This window comes from Podarcis cretensis, assembly GCF_951804945.1.
Source record: "Podarcis cretensis genome assembly, chromosome: 8".
Taxonomy (NCBI): Eukaryota; Metazoa; Chordata; class Lepidosauria; order Squamata; family Lacertidae; genus Podarcis; species Podarcis cretensis.
In genome coordinates, this window is record NC_137177.1 from 10539292 (window position 1) to 10558487 (window position 19196).

At 45.1% G+C, this 19196-nt stretch overlaps 1 protein-coding gene and 1 long non-coding RNA gene across 2 annotated transcripts in view; both read right to left on the bottom strand.

Moving 5' to 3' along the window:
* LOC307221389 overlaps positions 1-19196 on the bottom strand; it is a 188619-nt gene that overhangs the window by 6700 nt on the left and 162723 nt on the right. The window lies entirely within an intron of this gene.
* Positions 456-6971, bottom strand: LOC307221291 (cell adhesion molecule CEACAM5-like). The gene is made up of 3 exons (XM_079985721.1): positions 6432-6971; positions 3450-3851; positions 456-904 (listed from the first exon to the last, which is right to left on the bottom strand). The coding sequence occupies exons 1-3, from the start codon at positions 6481-6483 to the stop codon at positions 471-473; spliced, it is 888 nt and encodes a 295-aa protein (XP_079841847.1). The 5' UTR covers positions 6484-6971; the 3' UTR covers positions 456-470.

Here is a 19196-nt window from a genome sequence, read left to right on the forward strand (position 1 = left end):
TACGTAGTGTGGGCAGGACCTAAAAGAGAGGAGGACTAGTTGATCAGTTTATGGTCAGGACCTGCCTTCTGCTACTCTTGCCTGGCCTTCTCCAGAGACCAGACTATCTGCGTCTCCATAGCACAGCAACTCAGCACCTGCTCAGGACAGCAGCATGCTGTGAGCCAACCCCCCAGGTTTGCGTTTCTTTCATTGGGAAGCCGGATGGAAATTAAGACCTGCAACCAATCCCACTGCTTTCCACCACTCTTTGGAAAAGTGCAACAGTGGTGTCAGAAGTTCAACCGCAGCAGGAGAGAAAGCGCTGCAAGGGACTCCTCTTGGCCAAGGAAATGTTTTGCCCTTGGAATGCGAATGTTAAGTTTGGCGCCCCCCCCCCCCAGTGGGGTTTCAATGTTTAATCGATGGAGTGGTTTGATGATGTTAAAAACGCTTTTAAGGGGCCCAAAAAGGAAGAAGTCATTGTTTATTTAAGCAGGTGGCTGCCGTACGGTGTAGAGCTTTGGAGAGGATGGATACTTGCCAGATTGTTGGAGGACGTCAAGATAGATCTGTCCCTTGTGCACCTGGAAGTCTCCTATGTCAGGTTCCCGGGGGAACGTCCCCTGCCCTGGTTGTTGCTGCTGGTTCAGAAGAGATTCGATCTTCACCGTGTAGTTGCCGGTGTCAGAAACATCAAGCTGCCTGATATGCAAGGTGCAATCCTGCCTCAAAGTCGTTCTGCCTTGGGACAAGCTTTGCTGGTCTGTGTCCTCTGGGTCGTATTCGAGAACTTTTTCTTTCCCGCCCCTGGGGTGTATGACCCATTTGCAGAAGCTTAATTGCTTTGGGGCATTTTGTGGGGTCAGGGTGAGGTCCTGACCTTGAACAGGACGCTGTGGGTTGAGGTTTATGGACATGAGGCCTGTAAAAATAGAATTCGTGAGGATTTCACATGGCTCAGGATGAGAGTTGAATATACTGTATTGGCCTGAATATAAGCCTCGTATTTTCCCCCAAATTCCAAATTCTGGTGCGTCTTATAGAGCGAAAAATACGGCAAAGCATTAAATTTGAGACCTTACAAAAATGGGCTTTTACGATATCACTGTAGGATTTTCTTCTACATTTGCCATTTATGGCTGTGAGTGCCTGTGGAGTTTTAAGGGAGCGGCTTATATTCGGGTATTGTCTCCCCCCTCACCTCGAATTTTAAAGGTGTGGCTTATATTCCGGCCAATACGGTATATATATATTTGGAAAGCAGGTTGCTAACTTATTTCACAGCTTGCACTCCTGTGCCCCAATCAGCGGCCAGACCCACAGACTTTGCCAAATGTTTAGCACTGTGCTTCTGCAAACCAAGCTTGTGCAGCCTATCTGCTTTCCTTTCCTTTCCGGTCAACTAGCAACTTTATGTGGAAGGGGCCAAACTACCCTTAAATAACTTTGCTCCTCCCCCTGTTGGATTGCCACTTTTTTCATAGTCCTTGCTCCTACGCCTTTTGGTCAATAGCCTTGAAATGAGCAGCTGAAGCTTTTATCAGCATGGGCAAAAATCCAGACAGAGGTGTGTTTTCCCCCCCTGACATTCAAATCTCAGATAGGTCTGGGAAACCCTGGACATATTGCATCCCTAGGCAAATACTGGGGAAAATCTTCCAACAACATTCTACCCCCCCCCCCCCCCCCGGGAAGAATACAGGAGTTGGTTTAAAAGGCTGAAACTTTTCACTGTCTTTTCTGACCCTACAATTTTAAATTTATTTAGAGCCAAAACTTCCAGAAAAGGATGGTGAATTGATAGGAGTGTGCTGAGATCAAATTAGGGGTTGCCAGCTGACCAGAAAATCTGCCTGCTGTTGTGCCTTATTTATTGATACTCATCCATAGAGATACAAAAATACATACACATTGCAAAGTAGCTTTTTTTATAATGTGCTAAGATAAAACAGTTACTTAGTGTAAGAAAGAACAAAGCCAGAAAGAAGAAAACACAAGACAAGGAGAGACCTAAAGAAAGAGAAAGCGAGAGAGAAGAGAAAGAAAGAAAATAAAATAAAATAGACGAGATTAAATTGCTTTTGGCTCTCTGTCCTGCAGCTACACATGACATTCGTTCCTTAAACCACAACCATTCTATCTTCTATCAAGTAGTGTTTTTAAAATATCCAAATCCCGATATTACACATTCATTTCCTCTATCCTGCAAAAAAGTCCATAAGAAATTTCCAATCCTTAACCAATGATTTTTCTCTAATTAAACATGTCGGCTTCGCCATCTCAGCCAGCTCCAGTAATTTTATCAGCCGTTCTTCCAGCGGCTCTTGTGCCCTTGATATATAGGAGGCCTGTCTGCAGAGACTGGCAGAGGCAAGCCTTTCATGGTGTGGAAATAATAATAATAATAATAATAATAATAATAATAATAATAATAATAATAATTATATCCTGCCCATCTGGCTGGGTTTCCCCAGCCACTCTGGGCGGCTTCCAACAGAACACTGAACTACAATAACCTATTAAACATTACAATCGTCCCTAAACAAAGCGCCGCTGCAGTTGGCAGCAGCGAGAACATTTGCAGCAGCAAGCGGCAAATGTTGGGGGGAACCTCCGGCCCTCCACAACTCTCTCACTGGCCCCTGGAATCCTCCCCAGGCCATGCCTTTCCTGGGCACTGCTGCTCCAGACCCTCCCTGAGGGCATTTGCCTGGTGGGACTGGGCCCCCGAACTTCGACAATGCCTCTCGCTTGCCTGGACAGAGGATAGGGAGGTGTTTGTGTGTGGAGACTAACATCCTGCGCAAAGGAAAAACTGAGCATTCTATGTTAATGGCTAGAAATTGGAAGGACACCAACAAAGGAGGAATGGCAAGATAAATTGTATTTGGAATTAGCAAGAATGACAGAGGCAATTAGGAACCAGCCAAACCAAAATCTCAAACAAAAACCCACAAAAACCCACACACAACCCCCCCCCCCAAAAAAAAACAAAGGGGGAGTGGGAATGTGTAAAAGATTATCTGGGGAAACATTGTTCTCAGATAAAAACCCTTGATATGTTCCGACTAAATTTTGCGAAGTGAAGGTCAGATAGATGAGATATATTACGTATTAAAAAGGCAGTAAGGAAAAACAACACAGCTGAAAAGAGAACAAAGATAGAAGAAGCCGCACGGAGGTGGTGGGAAGAAATATTGTGTAGAAATGTTGTTATTGTTTGGTTTTTATATGTGTGCAATATATGTTAAAGAGTGAATGGAATATGTATATGAATAACCAATTTAAAACTCAATAAAAAGCAATTTAAAAAGAAGAAGGAAAAACTTAACATTCTCCACCCTGCTCACTTTTGCCTCTGGTGCAACGCTAAGTAAAAAAGGATGGCTCTTTCCCTGTTACATTGTGGTTAAAGACACAGGAGCCTTTCCTTGAAAAAGGTGGCGACCGAGCGGTTTGGTACTTACTTGAGATTTCCAAATAAAAAGAGGCTGAGAAGTTTCTCCCTACAAGTTGTTGCCCTTGGCCTGTTTGCTGGTCTGGGCCGAGCTGAATCACCACGGTGTAGTTCGCCACATCGGACTGCGTCAACCTCGCGATATACAAGGAGCACCCGTCTCTCAACGTCTCCCGTCCAGTGTGTCCGGGGCCTTTTTCTGGCTGCCTCTGCCCAAATTGCGTGAAGATGTGCTCTGCTCTCCTCGAGTGGCTTTGCCGGAACCACTGGCACTGCGCGAACTGCTGGGGGGCATTCCTCAGAGACAGCTTGACATCCTTGCCCAGAAAAGGCTCAGTTGGCTCAGGGGTCAAAGACAACTGGGGTTGAAATTGTGCTGGCACCAGCTGCAACACGCAGCTTAGGAGGAAACCTAAGGAAAGGGGAGGAAAAATGGACTAAGACTTCTTCTACAGGGCAGTGGTCTAACACACACAATAACATACCCTCCAACATTTCTCCGGTGAAAATAGGGGCGTCTTATTCCTTTAAAAAAAAAAAAATAATATTATTTATTTATTTATTTATTTATTTATACAACAAGGGGGAAAAAACACAAAAAAACCACAAATACCAAATTACACACAAATTACAAAAATAACCATAGCCACATAATTTTCTTGGCAAACAATAAAACATCTATTGGTCTTAACACTAAAGACTAATAGACTTATTCCTTAACACTCCTGCCAAGCTAGCAGTTCGAAAGCACGTCAAAGTGCAAGTAGATAAATAGGTATCGCTCTGGCGGGAAGGTAGGCGGCGTTTCCGTGCACTGCTCTGGTTTTGCCAGAAGCAGCTTAATTATGCTGGCAACATGACCTGGGAAAACCGTTTGTGGACAAACGCCAGCTCCCTCGGCCTGTAAAGCGAGACCAGTGCCGCAACCTCAGAGTCGGTCACGACTGGACCTAATGGTCAGGGGTCCCTTTACTTTTACCTTTATTCCTTAACAACAACAACAGTTTTATTATTCTTGCCCCTGCCCATCTGACCAGGTTGCCCCAGCCACTCTGGGCGGCTTCCAACATAGATAAAAACAAAATGAAACATGAAACATTAAAAAACAACAACACTTCCCTATACAGGTCTGCCTCCAGATGTCTTCTAATGGTTGCATAGTTACTTATCTCCTTGGCTCGGGGGGGGGGGGGTCGGATAACTCCATACCCTCCAACATTTCTCTGATGGAAATAGAGACGCCCTACTGTACACTCCAATATTTATCAGGTGAAAATAGGGACATCCTAAGACTCTTGAGAGTCCCAATGGACTGCAAGAAGATCAAACTGATCCATTCTGAAGGAAATCAGCCCTGAGTGCTCACTGGAAGGACAGATCCTGAAGCTGAGGCTCCAGTACTTTGGCCACCTCATGAGAAGAGAAGACTCCCTGGAAAAGACCCTGATGTTGGGAAAGATGGAGGGCACAAGGAGAAGGGGATGTCAGAGGACGAGATGGTTGGACAGTGTTCTCGAAGCTACCAGCATGAGTTTCACCAAACTGCGGGAGGCAATGGAAGACAGGAGTGCCTGGTGTGCTCTGGTCCAGGGGGTCACGAAGAATCGGACACGACTAAATGACTAAACAGCAACAAAGGAAAAATGGGGGATTTCAGGATCAAATCAGAAACTGGGACAGCTTTGGTAAATCTGGGGCCGTCGCTGGAAAAGAGAGGCATTTGGAGAGTCTGCCATAAAGGACAAAGGAAGCTGGGTGTTTCTGTGCTTCAGGGTGTGGCAGAAAATGGTACCTTGAAGGGGAAAAGAGGAAGTTTGCTCTTCTGAACTGAAGATATTGGGCCAGCCTGCCCATGAGAAGGAGAAAGGTGGTCAGCTCAGGAGGCAGATTTGGGTCCAAGGAGCACACTGCCCACTGCCATGGCATGCCCCTGACCCCAACACCAATTGTGCCCTGTGGCTGAGGGCACCCCCTGCCACCTCCCCCATCATGAGTGCATCCCACCACTTGCCTCCCCCTGCCACCACGTCCTCCATGGGCACACCCTAGAATCATAGAGTTGGAAGGGATTCTGAGGGTCTCTATTTCAAGCCCCTGCAATGCACGATTCTCCGTGAAAATGAGCTGTTCTGCTGCGGCGGCTGCTTTGCTGCCATCTTCTCAGCTGCAGGTGTGCCTGCTGCAAGGAGGAGGCAGGCTGTGGTTTGGGGGCAGCAGGTTCCCCCCCCCGCCCCGTCTCAAGTGGCAAAATGTCCCCTCCTGGCCCCGCACCTTGTGCAACCAGGCTGTTGATCCACCTAACCGGGGCGCCACAATTTAAGAAGGATATCGGCAAGCTGGAACGTGTGCAGAGGAGGGCAACTGAGAAGCTCAAGGGTCTGGAAACCAAAGCCTTATGAGGAACGGTTGAAGGAGCTGGGTTAAGAGGAGATATGAGAACCGTCTTCAAATATCTCAAGGGCTGCTGCCACGTTGGAAGATGGAGCCAGCTTGTTTTCTCCGGCTCCGGAGGGTAGGACTCGAACCCAGGGCTTCAAGTTTACAAGAAAGGAGATTACGACTAAACGTCAGGAAGAACTTTCTGGCAGTAAGGGCTGTTCAACGGTGGAACAGACTCCCATTAGAGGTGGTGGACTCTCCTTCCTTGGAGGTTTTTAAGCAGAGCTTGGGTGGCCATCTGCCAGGGAAACTTTTGCTGGGATTCCTGCATTGCAAGGGGGTTGGACTAGATGACCCTCGGGGTCCCTTCCAACTCTACAATTCTGTGATTCTATGACTCTTTTTCCTACACTGAACGGCAGCGGCTCTCCAGGGTTTCAAGGAAGGGACAATCCTAGCCCAATCTGGAGAGCCAGGGATTGAACCTGTGGCCGCTGCCCTTTCCTCAGCTTACAATAATTTTTATTAACTGGCCAATCACATCAAATTAAATCACATCATATAAATTCTGAATTACAAAGTCAAATTTTGAATTTTGAATTCCTCAGCTTACCTGCCAGAAGCATGACGTTCCGTGCTCCCTGTCGGCTGTTGGGGAGACCCATCGCCTTTTCCGCCTGCAAAACTTCAAACTCTTCCAAGAATCAGGGCGGACGGATGGAAGGGCAGAGTCTCTTCTCTGGACAAAGTCTGGGTCCCTCTGTTCCACGTCCCTCTGCCTGCGACACTCGCTTCCTCCCCTCAGCCTGTTTCTCCTTTTGTCCTGCAGAAAAAAAGGAAGGAAACGGGCACCGTAACACAAGCTCGACACATCCCTGCCTTCTTTGGTTCGTTTATTTTGCCGTTTCTGAGTTGCACCATCTCAAGGTGACTAAGGCTGAGTCCTGGCAGTTCAGCCCCGTAGTGCAACTCCAGAGGTGTGGGGGAAAGCGGGTCACTGGGTTCTTGTGGGGCTGGTGGGGGAGATCAGCTGCCGTCCCTTCCATGCACAGAAGGGATTATTTATCAGTGGAGTGTCCTCAATGTCCATTCCTAGCTAGGCAACACAGACAGGTCTCTGCTCTCAAAGAGCCTACAGTCTGCTATAGTGACGCAACAACACAGGGAGGGAAGGAGGGAGGGAGGGAAGGAGAACAGGCAACTGCCATGCTTTAGTCTTGGCTGCAATCCTAACCCCACTTACCCAGGAGTAAGGCCCACTGAATTCAGTGGACTTACTTCTGAGTAGGCACAGTTAGGAAACATGGCACAGTTCATAAGGATGGAAAGGCCTGTCAATTTTAGGTCTCTCAGTGTCTCATGTTTCCACTCTTAAATTCAGTTCTTACATTCAGAGGGGGAGATTTTCAGCCCCGAGGGCCACATTATTTGCTTCGAAACGTTCTGGGGGCCACACGCCAGGGCAGGCAGGGCCAGAGGCAAACAATTCATGCAAATATTACCTTTGCAAAGTAGGCTGCCTTGCGGCTCATCTTCAGGAGAAAAGGCTCAGGAGTGAATGCTACACAAATGTGGAGTGGAGTCCCTAAGACGGTGGGATAGCGCCTTGTTTGCAACTTCCGGCAACTCCTGCTGCCCAGCTGGTGCCAAACGTATTGCTCTGCCTTCCTTTGGACCACATCAGTGAGGCTCAGAGGGAGGTATTGTCCTCTGGGCAGCTCAGGACCTCCCAACACGCTGCCCAGGCTTGCACCCCAGTGAGTTCAGTTTGGCACTGCAAATGCAGCCAAAACAACGCTGGAGGCAGCAGTTATCAGTCTCCACAGCCACAGCAGGCGCTGCGATTCTCCAGTACTTAGACTTCACCCCTGGAAGCGCACTCCATTGTCTCTCAAGGCTAATGGATGCCCAAAGCCGTAAAACAGCAGGCTAATTCGATGCGTGCCTTTCTTCAGCACCCAAACATTCAAGCGGTATTATCGGATTTCAAGGACACATTCCACTCAGGCCAAAGCACTCAAAGGGTGTAAGGAGGGGTCTTGCACGTGGAGCATCCCAGGGGTCAGGAATAAAGCCCCGGAGGGCCGCATTTGTCCCCGAGGCCTGAAGTTCCTCAGTCTACCAGATACCATGCTGGAGTCCGGCTGGTGGAAGAGGCGCCTGGTAAGAAGACAGGGAGCAGGAATGGGCAGGCACCTTGAGGGCCAGCTTAAGTGTAGGACTAGGACCTGGCGGACCAGGGTTCGAATCCCCATTCAGCCATCAATGAACTGTGACCTCGGGCCAGTCACTTTCCCTCTCAGCCTAACCTACCTCACGGGGTTGTTTGGGGGGATTCATTGAGGAGCAGGAGAACCACATGCGCCATCTTGGGCTCTGTGGTGGTGGTAGGCAAGTGAGTATAAAAGCAAGATGTTCAACACGATGCAAAATCATCCAGGGCTTTGGCAAAAGGGGTAAAGGGAAGGTAAACAGATGGAGGTCTCCTCCTTCAGCAGTCAACCATCCTCAAAAGGGATGCCACATTGGCCAGTTCAATTTGTATGCTGTTGGGAGGTTGTTGTTATCTTGTTGGGCTGTATATGAAACAAAGGGGAGACACACCGGGGTGAAGATGTCCTCTTTTGTGTGGTGTAGTGGTTAAGAGTGGTAGCCTTGTGTTTTTTTATATATATATATAATAATTTTTATTAGTTTTCCAATTTTAAAACAAAACAACAGCAACAACATAAAAACGTCAACAAATACAAACAAACACACAAATATAAGTTCTTAACCTCATTTTCATAAACCTCCTTTCTCGGACTTCCCCATACCTCACCCTTTTTGCATCCTTATTTTACAGTTTTTCAGCAACCCTTTTAGCCAATTAAATTTAAATTTATTAAATTTCTCAATTTCACCTTAAGTCATCAAACATTTTCAGCTGTAATTCTGCATCTTCCTTCCCCTTGACATTTTAACACTGATCAATATTGTAACAGTTCTTAAGATAAGCTTTAAACTTCTTCCAGTCTTCCTCCACCGTCTCTTTCTCTTGGTCACGGATTCTGCCAGTCATTTCTGCCAATCCCATAAAGTCAATCACTTTCGTCTGCCATTCTTCCAGTGTGGGGAGTTCTTGTGTCTTCCAATACTTTGCTAGAAGGATCCTTGCTGCTGTAGTGGCGTACATAAAAAAAGTCCTATCCTTCCTTGACACCAATTGGCCGACCATGCCCAAGAGAAATGCCTCTGGTTTCTTGTGAAAAGTACATTTAAGTACCTTCTTAATTTCATTATAAATCATTTCCCAGAAGGCTTTAATCTTTGGGCAGGTCCACCAAAGGTGAAAGAAGGTACCTTCAGTTTCATTACATTTCCAACATTTATTATTGGGCAGATGATAAATCTTCGCAAGCTTAACTGGGGTCATGTACCACCTGTAAATTATTTTCATAATATTTTCTCTTAGGGCATTACATGCCGTGAATTTAATACCGGTGGTCCATAACTGTTCCCAGTCAGCAAACATAATGTCATGTCCAATGTCCTGTGCCCATTTAATCATAGCTGATTTAACTGTCTCATCTATTGTATTCCACTTCAGCAACAAATTGTACATTCTTGATACATTCTTAGTACTGGGTTCTAACAGTTCTGTTTCCAATTTCGATTTCTCCACCTGGAAGCCAATTTTCCTGTCTTGTTTAAAGGTTTCCATTATTTGATAATAATGAAGCCAATCTCGCACCTTGGGCTTTAATTTCTCAAAACTCTGTAGTTTAAATTCACCGCTTTCTTGTTCTAAAATTTCAGAATATTTTGGCCATTTGGATTCCATATTAAGTTTCTTCACCTCCTTAGCCTCCATAGGTGATAACCACCTAGGAGTTTTATTTTCCAACAAATCCTTGTACCGAATCCAAACATTATATAATGCTTTCTTAACAATGTGGTTTTTAAAACCCTTGTGAACTTTAACCTTGTCGTACCATAAATATGCATGCCAACCAAACCTATTATCAAATCCTTCCAAATCCAGAATATCTGCATTCTCAAGAAGTAGCCAATCTTTCAACCAGCAGAAAGCTGCCGATTCATAGTACAGTCTCAAATCCGGCAGGGCAAACCCCCCTCTTTCTTTTACATCAGTAAGTATCTTAAATTTTATTCTGGGCTTTTTGCCCTGCCAGATAAATTTAGATATATCTTTCTGCCACTTCTTGAAACAATCCAGTTTATCCACAATTTGTAATGTCTGAAACAAAAATAACATTCTAGGCAATACATTCATTTTAATCACTGCAATTCGGCCTAACAAGGAAAGCTTCAAATTCGACCATATTTCTAGATCTTTCTTTACCTCTGTCCAACATTTATCATAATTGTCTTTAAATAAGTTCACATTTTTAGATGTCATGTTAATCCCCAAATATTTTACTTTCTTTGCCACCATTAACCCAGTTTCATTTTGGAATCTCTCTCTTTCAACATTTGTTAAGTTTTTTTTCCAGAACTTTAGTTTTTTGTTTGTTCAACTTGAATCCTGCCACCTGGCCAAAGAATTGAATTAACTCTAAAACTCTTTTTGTACTAGTGTCTGGCTCTTGTAACGTCAATACTAGGTCATCTGCAAATGCTTTCACTTTATAGTGTTTAGCTCCGACCTGAACTCCTTTTACCAGCTGGTCCCCCCTGATCATGTTCAACAAAACCTCCAGGACTGATATAAAAAGTAATGGGGATATCGGGCACCCCTGCCGTGTCCCTTTTTCTATGGAAAGTTCATCAGTAACCACATTATTTACAATTAACTTAGCCTTTTGTTCAGAATATATTGCACTTATACCATTTTCAAACCTTTGGCCTACCCCCATCCCATGGAGATTCTTCTTCATGAACTTCCAAGAGATATTATCAAAGGCTTTCTCCGCGTCCACAAAAATCAGGACTGCCTTCGTATTAATATTTACAGTTAGCAGTTCCATAATATCAATTATGTTCCTTACATTATCTGATAAGTGTCTTCCTGGGAGAAAGCCTGCCTGGTCCTTATGAATCTCCTCCATTAACACCCTCTTCAGTCTTTTTGCTAAAATGTCAGCAAATATTTTGTAATCCACATTAAGTAGTGATATAGGGCGGTAGTTCTTAATCTGGTTTTTTTCAGTTTCGGTCTTTGGTATAAGTGTGATGAAGGCTTCTTTCCACGATTCAGGTGCCTTTTTCCCCTCTAATATTTCATTACAAACCTCCTTAAGCGGCTGTACTAACCATTCTTTCAATGCTTTATAATATCTGGAGGTTAGTCCATCTGGTCCTGGAGATTTCCCTAGTTGCATGTTTTGAATGGCACCCTCCACTTCTTGGTCTGTTATTTTCTCATTTAAAATCAACATACTTTGTTGCGAATTTTTTTGTAATCCATATTTCTTAAGAAAATCTTCCATGTCTCCTTCATTTTCCGGCCCTTGTGCATATAATCTCCTGAAATAACTCTGAAAGCAATTACTAATCTCATTTGGTTTAAAAATGTTCTTTCCATCCACCTCCAAGCTTGTGACTGTATTTAGTTTCTGTCTCTTCTTCAATTGCCATGCTAGAAGTTTCCCACATTTATCCGCTGATTCAAATGTCCTCTGTCTCATTTGCTTAATTTTCCATTCTATCTCCTGGTTCATCAATTCCATATATTGCATTTGGTAGAACTTAATTTCTCTCAGGATTTCATGAGACTTTGGTTTAGACCTCAGTTTCTTTTCTCCTTCTTTTATTTTTTCCAGAATCTTATCCTTCCTTTCATTTTGTTTCTTTCTCTTTAAAGAGTTCTGTTGTATCAGAAAACCTCGCATCACGGCCTTACTTGCGTCCCAAATCACTCTTTTCTCAACCTCTGTCCTCAGATTTATCTCAAAGTAGTCCTTCAAAGTTTTTTGGGCCTTTTTGTAAATCTCCACCTCTCTGAATAGGGTGTCATTCATTCTCCATCTGAAGGATCCAGCTGTTGTTAGTTTCATTTCCATCTTCACTGCGTTATGGTCGGAGCATGTCTTTGGGCAGATTTCCACCTTTTTTATCCTTGGAGCCATTCCACTAGTAATCCATATTTGATCTATTCTTGTCCATGTCATTTGTGCCTCTGAAAAGAATGTTCCCTCTCTCTCAAGAGGGTTTCTTGTTCTCCAGATATCAATCAAATCTATATTTTCAGTCATTTCAAAGAAGGTCTTAGGTAGTCTCCCGTCCTTAGAGACCACCTGTCTTTGTGCTTTATCCATGTTTGTCGAGACCACGCCATTCATATCTCCTAGTAAAATCACCTTATGATCCAAATAGTCCATTAATGTCTCATGCAATTTCTTATAGAATTCTGCCTTCCCTTCATTTGGTGCATAGATACCAACTATCAAATGTTTTTCTCCTTGGATTGTATCTCAATTGCCAAAGTTCTTCCATGTTCATCTTTAAAGATCAATTTTGGGGCTAATTTTTCCTTTGCATAGATCACCACTCCTCTTTTCTTAACTTTATCTGATGAGATAAATTCCTGTCCTAATCTTTTATTTATAAGTAGTCTTCTGTGTGTCCTTGTTATGTGGGTTTCTTGTAGACATATCAAATCCAATTGTTCTCTTTTCAAAATATGAAAGACCTCGCGCCTTTTTCTGGGAAGGTTGAGCCCGTTACAGTTCCAGGTTAAAAATTGCAGAGACATTATTAGTTAGTTGCCTCCAGCTGCTAAGAGTGGTAGCCTTGTAATATGGGGAACCGGGTTCGCGTCTCCCCTCCTCCACATGCAGCTGCTGGGTGACCTTGGGCCAGTCACACTTCTTTGAAGTCTCTCAGCCCCACTCACCTCACAGAGTGTTTGTTGTGGGGGAGGAAGGGAAAGGAGAATGTTAGCCGCTTTGAGACTCCTGAAGGCAGTGGCGTAGCGTGGGGGGTGCAGGGGGGGCTGGCCGCACCGGGCGCAACATCTGGGGGCTAGGGTTAGGGGGCACAAATCCACGGGTTAGGGGGCGCAAATCCATGGGCGCAAATTACTTGCCTTGCCCCGGGTGCTGACAACCCACGCTACGCCACTGCCTGAAGGGGAGTGAAAGGCAGGATATCAAATCCAAACTACTACTACTACTCTTCTTCTTCTTCTTCTTCTTCTTCTTCTTCTTCTTCTTCTTCTTCTTCTTCTTCCCGTGTTCATTTCAAAATTTATTTCTTTTTTTTTGGTTAGCTTTTCTTGCAGGGCTGTTTCCCATACAGTTTGGTACCAGCGGTCCATGTTTACTCCTGACAGGTCTCTCCAGAGTCCAGCTGAAAAATACTAGGAGTCGAGAGTGGATTTCATGCTCTTTATTCAGCTCATAGTGGTGAGGAAGAATGAAAGTCCCCCCAAAGTATCTGCTTTATATACATTATTTACACAATGGGCTGCATGTGATTGGCTAATTCCGGGAGTCTCCTGTAGGCCAATCAGGTTGTGGATTCACTTCCATCTGGAGCTGGATTGGGTGGCTCCTGCGGACCAATCAGACTGCTGCATTGTTCTAGGACCAATCATACTGCTGCATTCTGAATCCTATTGTTCTAGGACCAGTCAGACTGCTGCATTTTGGATCCTATTCAACTCAGTACATAACACCAGTTTTGACACTCTTAAGCAAAACCCAATGCAGTCAGCTAAATACAACCAACCAAGCTCTGGGCTCTCCAACCTCTCGCACCACCAACGGAAACAAACAAACAAACAAACAAACAAACAAACAAACAGACGGACGGACGAATGAAGAACCAGCCCTCACAACTCTGAAACCAAACTCTGCTACCCTCTTCTTCTTTGGTTGTTCATTTTTGTTTTTCATCATTGTGCTGGTTCTGCAGATTGAAGTGGTTGAAAGGGTACATGTGAGGCTGAACATCTGGTTTAGCATCTGCTTGGGAGTGGTTTCTCAGGCTGGGAAAGCTCTCAGCCTTACCTGGAGAGGCCAGGTATTGAAATTGGGACCTTCAGCATGCAGAGAAGGGGCTCTGCTACTGAACTATGGCCAAGGACCACCCACTCCTTACCTGTCTCCCCCCCCCATGCCACTAAGAAGTGCAACCTCTATTTCCTGTCGCTTGCCTGCCCGTTGCAAAACAGCAGCATAGGTTCCATGATGCAACGCGTGGCTCTTGCTAGCTTCCTGGCAAGAATTAGGAAAGAAAGTTACGAAGTCCGTTTCCCTGCTGTCACCACCGCCTGACAGCAGCCGTTCAGAGTGGAGCAATGCAGCAACTGAACTGACAAAAGTCACAAAAATACACGCCAATGGAGAGACGAGAGAAGTGAACGCTGCCAACTAGTGGCCATGCTGGGGTGCGCAGCTTGTTGTGGTATCCTTGCAGTTCTTCAAGCAGGTGGTTGAAACCTGTGGCCACTGGTGTGCTGTTTGGACTCCAGTTCCCACCAGCCACAGCCAGCCTGATGGGAGTTGTAGTCCAGCAATATCCAGAAGGCCACAGGCTCCCCATCTCTGCTTTAAACAATTGCATAGTTTATATCATTGTTAGGTGCTCACCTTCACAATGGTCCTGCTAATGGTTTTTAACAGAGCAGGAAATGATTTGGGAGAGGCAGCACTTCCTATGGTGTACAGACATATATTATTTCTCTCCCCATTGCCTCCAGAAAAACAGGTGCTGCCGGGTTTTGTAGAATATGCCATGGGAGCATATTCACCCCGTGCTTTTCAAGCTGCATTGGCTCCCGGTAGAGTACAGGGTCAGATTTAAGGTGCTGGTTTTGACCTTTAAAGCCCTTCACGGCCTAGGACCCTCGTACCTACGGGACCGCCTCTCCTGGTATGCCCCACGGAGAGCCTCAAGGTCCATAAATAGCAACACCCTAGTGGTCCCAGGCCCTAAGGAAGTTAGATTGGCTTCAACCAGAGCCAGGGCCTTTTCAACTCTGGCCCCGGCCTGGTGGAACGCTCTGTCTCATGAGAGTAGGGCCCTGCAGGATCTGATTTCTTTCTGCAGGGCCTGTATGACAGAGTTGTTCCGCCTGGCCTTTGGCTTGGAGCCAATTTGATTCCCTCCCTCCCTCGCTTTCTTTTTTCTTTTCCTTCTTTTCCCCATAGGAATCAATGGAAATCATTGACTTGTTATCCAAACACTGACCTAAAACGTGATTCCCTGACAATGCATTGTGTTCAGGCAGCAGGACCTGCATGTAGCTCAAAATCCTATCTAACATGTTTACCGGAGGCAGAGGTGGGATATGTGTTTGTGACCCAACAGCCATCTGACTTTTAAAGAATTTTCAGGCATGTTCTTGGCCAGGGTGGGGGTGGGGATATCTATTGCTTTCTGCAGCCTTAAGTGTTCAGCATGCATTCCATACCCCTCTTCAACATCAGCTTCATTGGACTGGTCACGTTGTGCAGATGCCTGATTATCGTCTTCCAAAGCAACTACTCTATTCCAAACTTAAAAATGGGAAGCGTAATGCTGGTGGTCAACAAAAGAGGTTTAAAGACTGTCTCAAGGCAAATATTTAAAAATGTAGTATAAACACTGACAACTGGGAAAAACTGGCCTGCGAGCGCTCCAGTTGGAGAACAGCCTTTCCCAAAGGTGTCATGGGCTTTGAAGACACTCGAACTCAGGACACAAGGGAGAAACGTGCTAAGAGGAAGGCATGCTTGGCAAATCCACACTGTGATCAACTCCCACCTGGAAATCAATGTCCCCACTGTGGAAGGACATGTGGATCCAGAATTGGCCTCCACAGTCACTCACGGACTCATTGTTAAAACAATGAGAAGACAATCTTATGGAAGACAATCTTACTAGCCAAAGAAGAAGACCACATCTCATTCAGAGGAGGATGTATCTTAATCCAATGCAAATAAACAAGTTGTATAATCCAGAATGACGTAAGTTTATTACACTGCAAACATAATACAACGAGAAGAAGGTAAAGGTAAAGGTACCCCTGCCCGTACGGGCCAGTCTTGACACACTCTAGGGTTGTGCGCTCATCTCACTCTAGAGGCCGGGAGCCAGCACTGTCCGCAGACACTTCCGGGTCACGTGGCCAGCGTGACGAAGCTGCTCTGGCGAGCCAGCACAGCACACGGAAAGGCCGTTTACCTTCCTGCTAGTAAGCGGTCCTTATTTATCTACTTGCACCCGGGGGTGCTTTCGAACTACTAGGTTGGCAGGAGCAGGGACCGAGCAATGGGAGCGCACCCCGCCGCGGGGATTCGAACTGCCGACCATGCGATCAGCAAGTCCTAGGCACTGAGGTTTTACCCACAGCGCCACCCGCGTCCCTACAACGAGAAGAAGCCAGCTACCAATTACTTGGCCAGCTGCTTCTGTGGTTACAGAAGAGTTTAAAATTGAAAAAGGAACACGACAAGGCTGCCCGATTTCCCCTTTGCTATTTATTTCGGTTCTGGAGGTGCTCTTGAATATGATTAGAGGGGACCGGTTGGTGGAAGGGATTCAGGTCGGAGCGAAACAATATAAACTTAAAGCTTTTGCAGATGACCTGGTTCTGATCCTGCAGGAGCCAGAATCTAGTACAATAAGAGTATTACAATTGATTCAAGATTTTGGTCGGGTGGCGGGATTCAAACTAAATAAACAGAAAACTAAGGTGCTGGGAAAAAATCTGACAGATACAGAGTCGGAACGGTTTCAGAGAGAAACAGAACTAACTGTGGTTAAAAAAGTAAAGTACCTAGGGGTAAGGGATGCAGGTGGCGCTGTGGGTTAAAGCCTCAGCGCCTAGGGCTTGCCGATCGAAAGGTCGGCGGTTCGAATCCCTGCGGCGGGGTGCGCTCCCGCTGCTCGGTCCCAGCGCCTGCCAACCTAGCAGTTCGAAAGCACCTCCGGGTGCAAGTAGATAAATAGGGACCGCTTACCAGCGGGAAGGTAAACGGCGTTTCCGTGTGCGGCTCTGGCTCTGGCTCTGTCTCTGGCCAGAGCAGCGATGTCACGCTGGCCACGTGACCCGGAAGTGTCTCCGGACAGCGCTGGCCCCTGGCCTCTTAAGTGAGATGGGCGCACAACCCCAGAGTCTGTCAAGACTGGCCCGTACGGGCAGGGGTACCTTTACCTTTACCTAGGGGTAAATATAACAGCAAAGAATCTGAGTCTATTTAAGGATAACTATGAAAAATGCTGATCTGAAATTAAGAGAGACTTGGATAGTTGGACAAAATTGAAGCTTTCCTTGTTAGGCCGAATTGCTGCTGTTAAGATGAATGTATTGCCAAGGATGTTGTTTTTGTTCCAAACATTGCAGATTGTGGACAAGACGGAGTGCTTCCGGAAGTGGCAGAGAGATATATCTAAATTTGTCTGGCAGGGCAAAAAGCCCAGAATTAAGTTTAAGATACTAACTGACGCGAAAGAAAGAGGGGGCTTCGCCCTGCCAGACTTAAAGCTGTATTATGAAGCCGCAGCTTTCTGCTGGCTAAAAGATTGGCTACTTCTCGAAGACACTGATGTACTGGACCTGGAAGGTTTTAACAATGCTTTTGGTTGGCATGCATACTTATGGTATGATAAGGTTAAGATCAATAAGGTCTTTAAGAACCATATTGTCAGGAAAGCAGTATTTAATGTCTGGACAAAATACAAAGACTTATTGGAAAACAAAACTCCGAGGTGGCTTTCACCTCTGGAAGCTAAGGCCCGAAAAAGACCCAATATGGAGGCCAAATGGCCAAAATATTGGGAAATATTAGAAAAAGATGGAGACAATTGGAAATTGCACAGTTTGGAGAAAATGAAGGATAAAGTGCGAGACTGGTTACATTACGCTCAGATTAAAGAAGTCTTTAAAAATGATAAAAAGGTAGGGTTCCAGGTGGAGAAATCGAAGTTGGAAACAGAATTGTTAGAACCAAAGACTAAGGTATTATCAAGAATGTATAACTTGCTGTTAAAATGGAATACACAAGACGAAACGGTTAAATTGGTTATGATAAAGTGGGCTCAGGACATTGGGTATAATATTATGTTTGAGGACTGGGAAAGGTTGTGGACCACTGGGCTGAACTTCACTGCATGTAATGCTCTGAAGGAAAACGTAATGAAAATGATATATAGATGGTACATGACCCCAGTTAAACTTGCCAAAATATACCATTTGTCTGATAATAAATGTTGGAAATGTAAAGAACATGAAGGAACATTCTTTCACCTCTGGTGGACCTGCCCTAAAGTGAAGGCCTTCTGGGAAATGATATATAATGAGTTGAAAAAGGTATTTAAGTATACCTTTACTAAGAAACCAGAGGCCTTCCTTCTGGGTATGGTCGGCCAGAAGGTGTTAAAGAAGGACCGAACATTTTTTATGTATGCAACAACGGCAGCAAGGATACTCATTGCTATGAATTGGAAAACTCAAGATCTACCCACACTGGAAGAGTGGCAGATGCAGCTGATGGACTATATGCAACTGGCCGAGATGACTGGTAGAATCCGAGACCTGGGAGAGGAGAGGGTTGAGGAGGACTGGAGGAAATTCAAGATTTATTTACAAAAATATTGTAATTTGGTTGAATGTTAAGAAGGATGCTAGATCATAAATAACTGCCCACCACTGAATTAGATCTGAATTTGACGATAAGTGAGATTAAGGAAAATATAAATTTTTTTGGAGAATTGCTAGATTTTATTTAAATGAGCGGAGATAAGATTGCAAACAAGTGGGTAATTTGCTTGGAAATTTTTTTTGTAACAATGTAAGTGGGAGCGGGAGATGTGAGGGAGTCCAAAGAAGTGACGAAATTATGTTATGATATAAGTAATGTCGTTTATTATTTATGCATTTGTATTCAAAAAACTTTAATAAATATGTATTAAAAAAAAATAATACTTGGCCAGCTGCTTCAAGACAGTCTCAGTTCTTGGTCTCTGTGGCCTCTTTGTTCTGCCTCCTCTTCCACATCTTTTCTTATGTTCCCGTTTCGAGGCACCATCTGCTCTGTTGCCCTTCTTTGGTCCTCAGTTGTGGTGCCAGATGGACAGAAGAAAAATGCAGAGAGGAAGGTCAAGTTTGTTAACCTCAGCTTGAGCAGCAAAAAAGGCAGGGCGTGATGCTTCTTATCTCGTGCATGTAAACATTACCACCTGCTAGCATTCGCAAAGGAAGGTGCAGTTGCGGGCACAGGAGTATGGGCTTGCCCCAAAGTTGTCTTTGGTGATCACTCGTAGCCAAGTAAGATTGTCTTCCATAAACATGGTTTTAACAGTGACTCCGTAAGTGACTGTGGAGGCCAGTTCTGGATCCACACGTCCTTCCACAGTGGGGACATTGGTTTCCGTTCAGAAGTTGATCACGGTGTGGATTTGCCAAGCATGCCTTTCTCTTAGCACGTTTCTCCCTTGCATCCTGAGT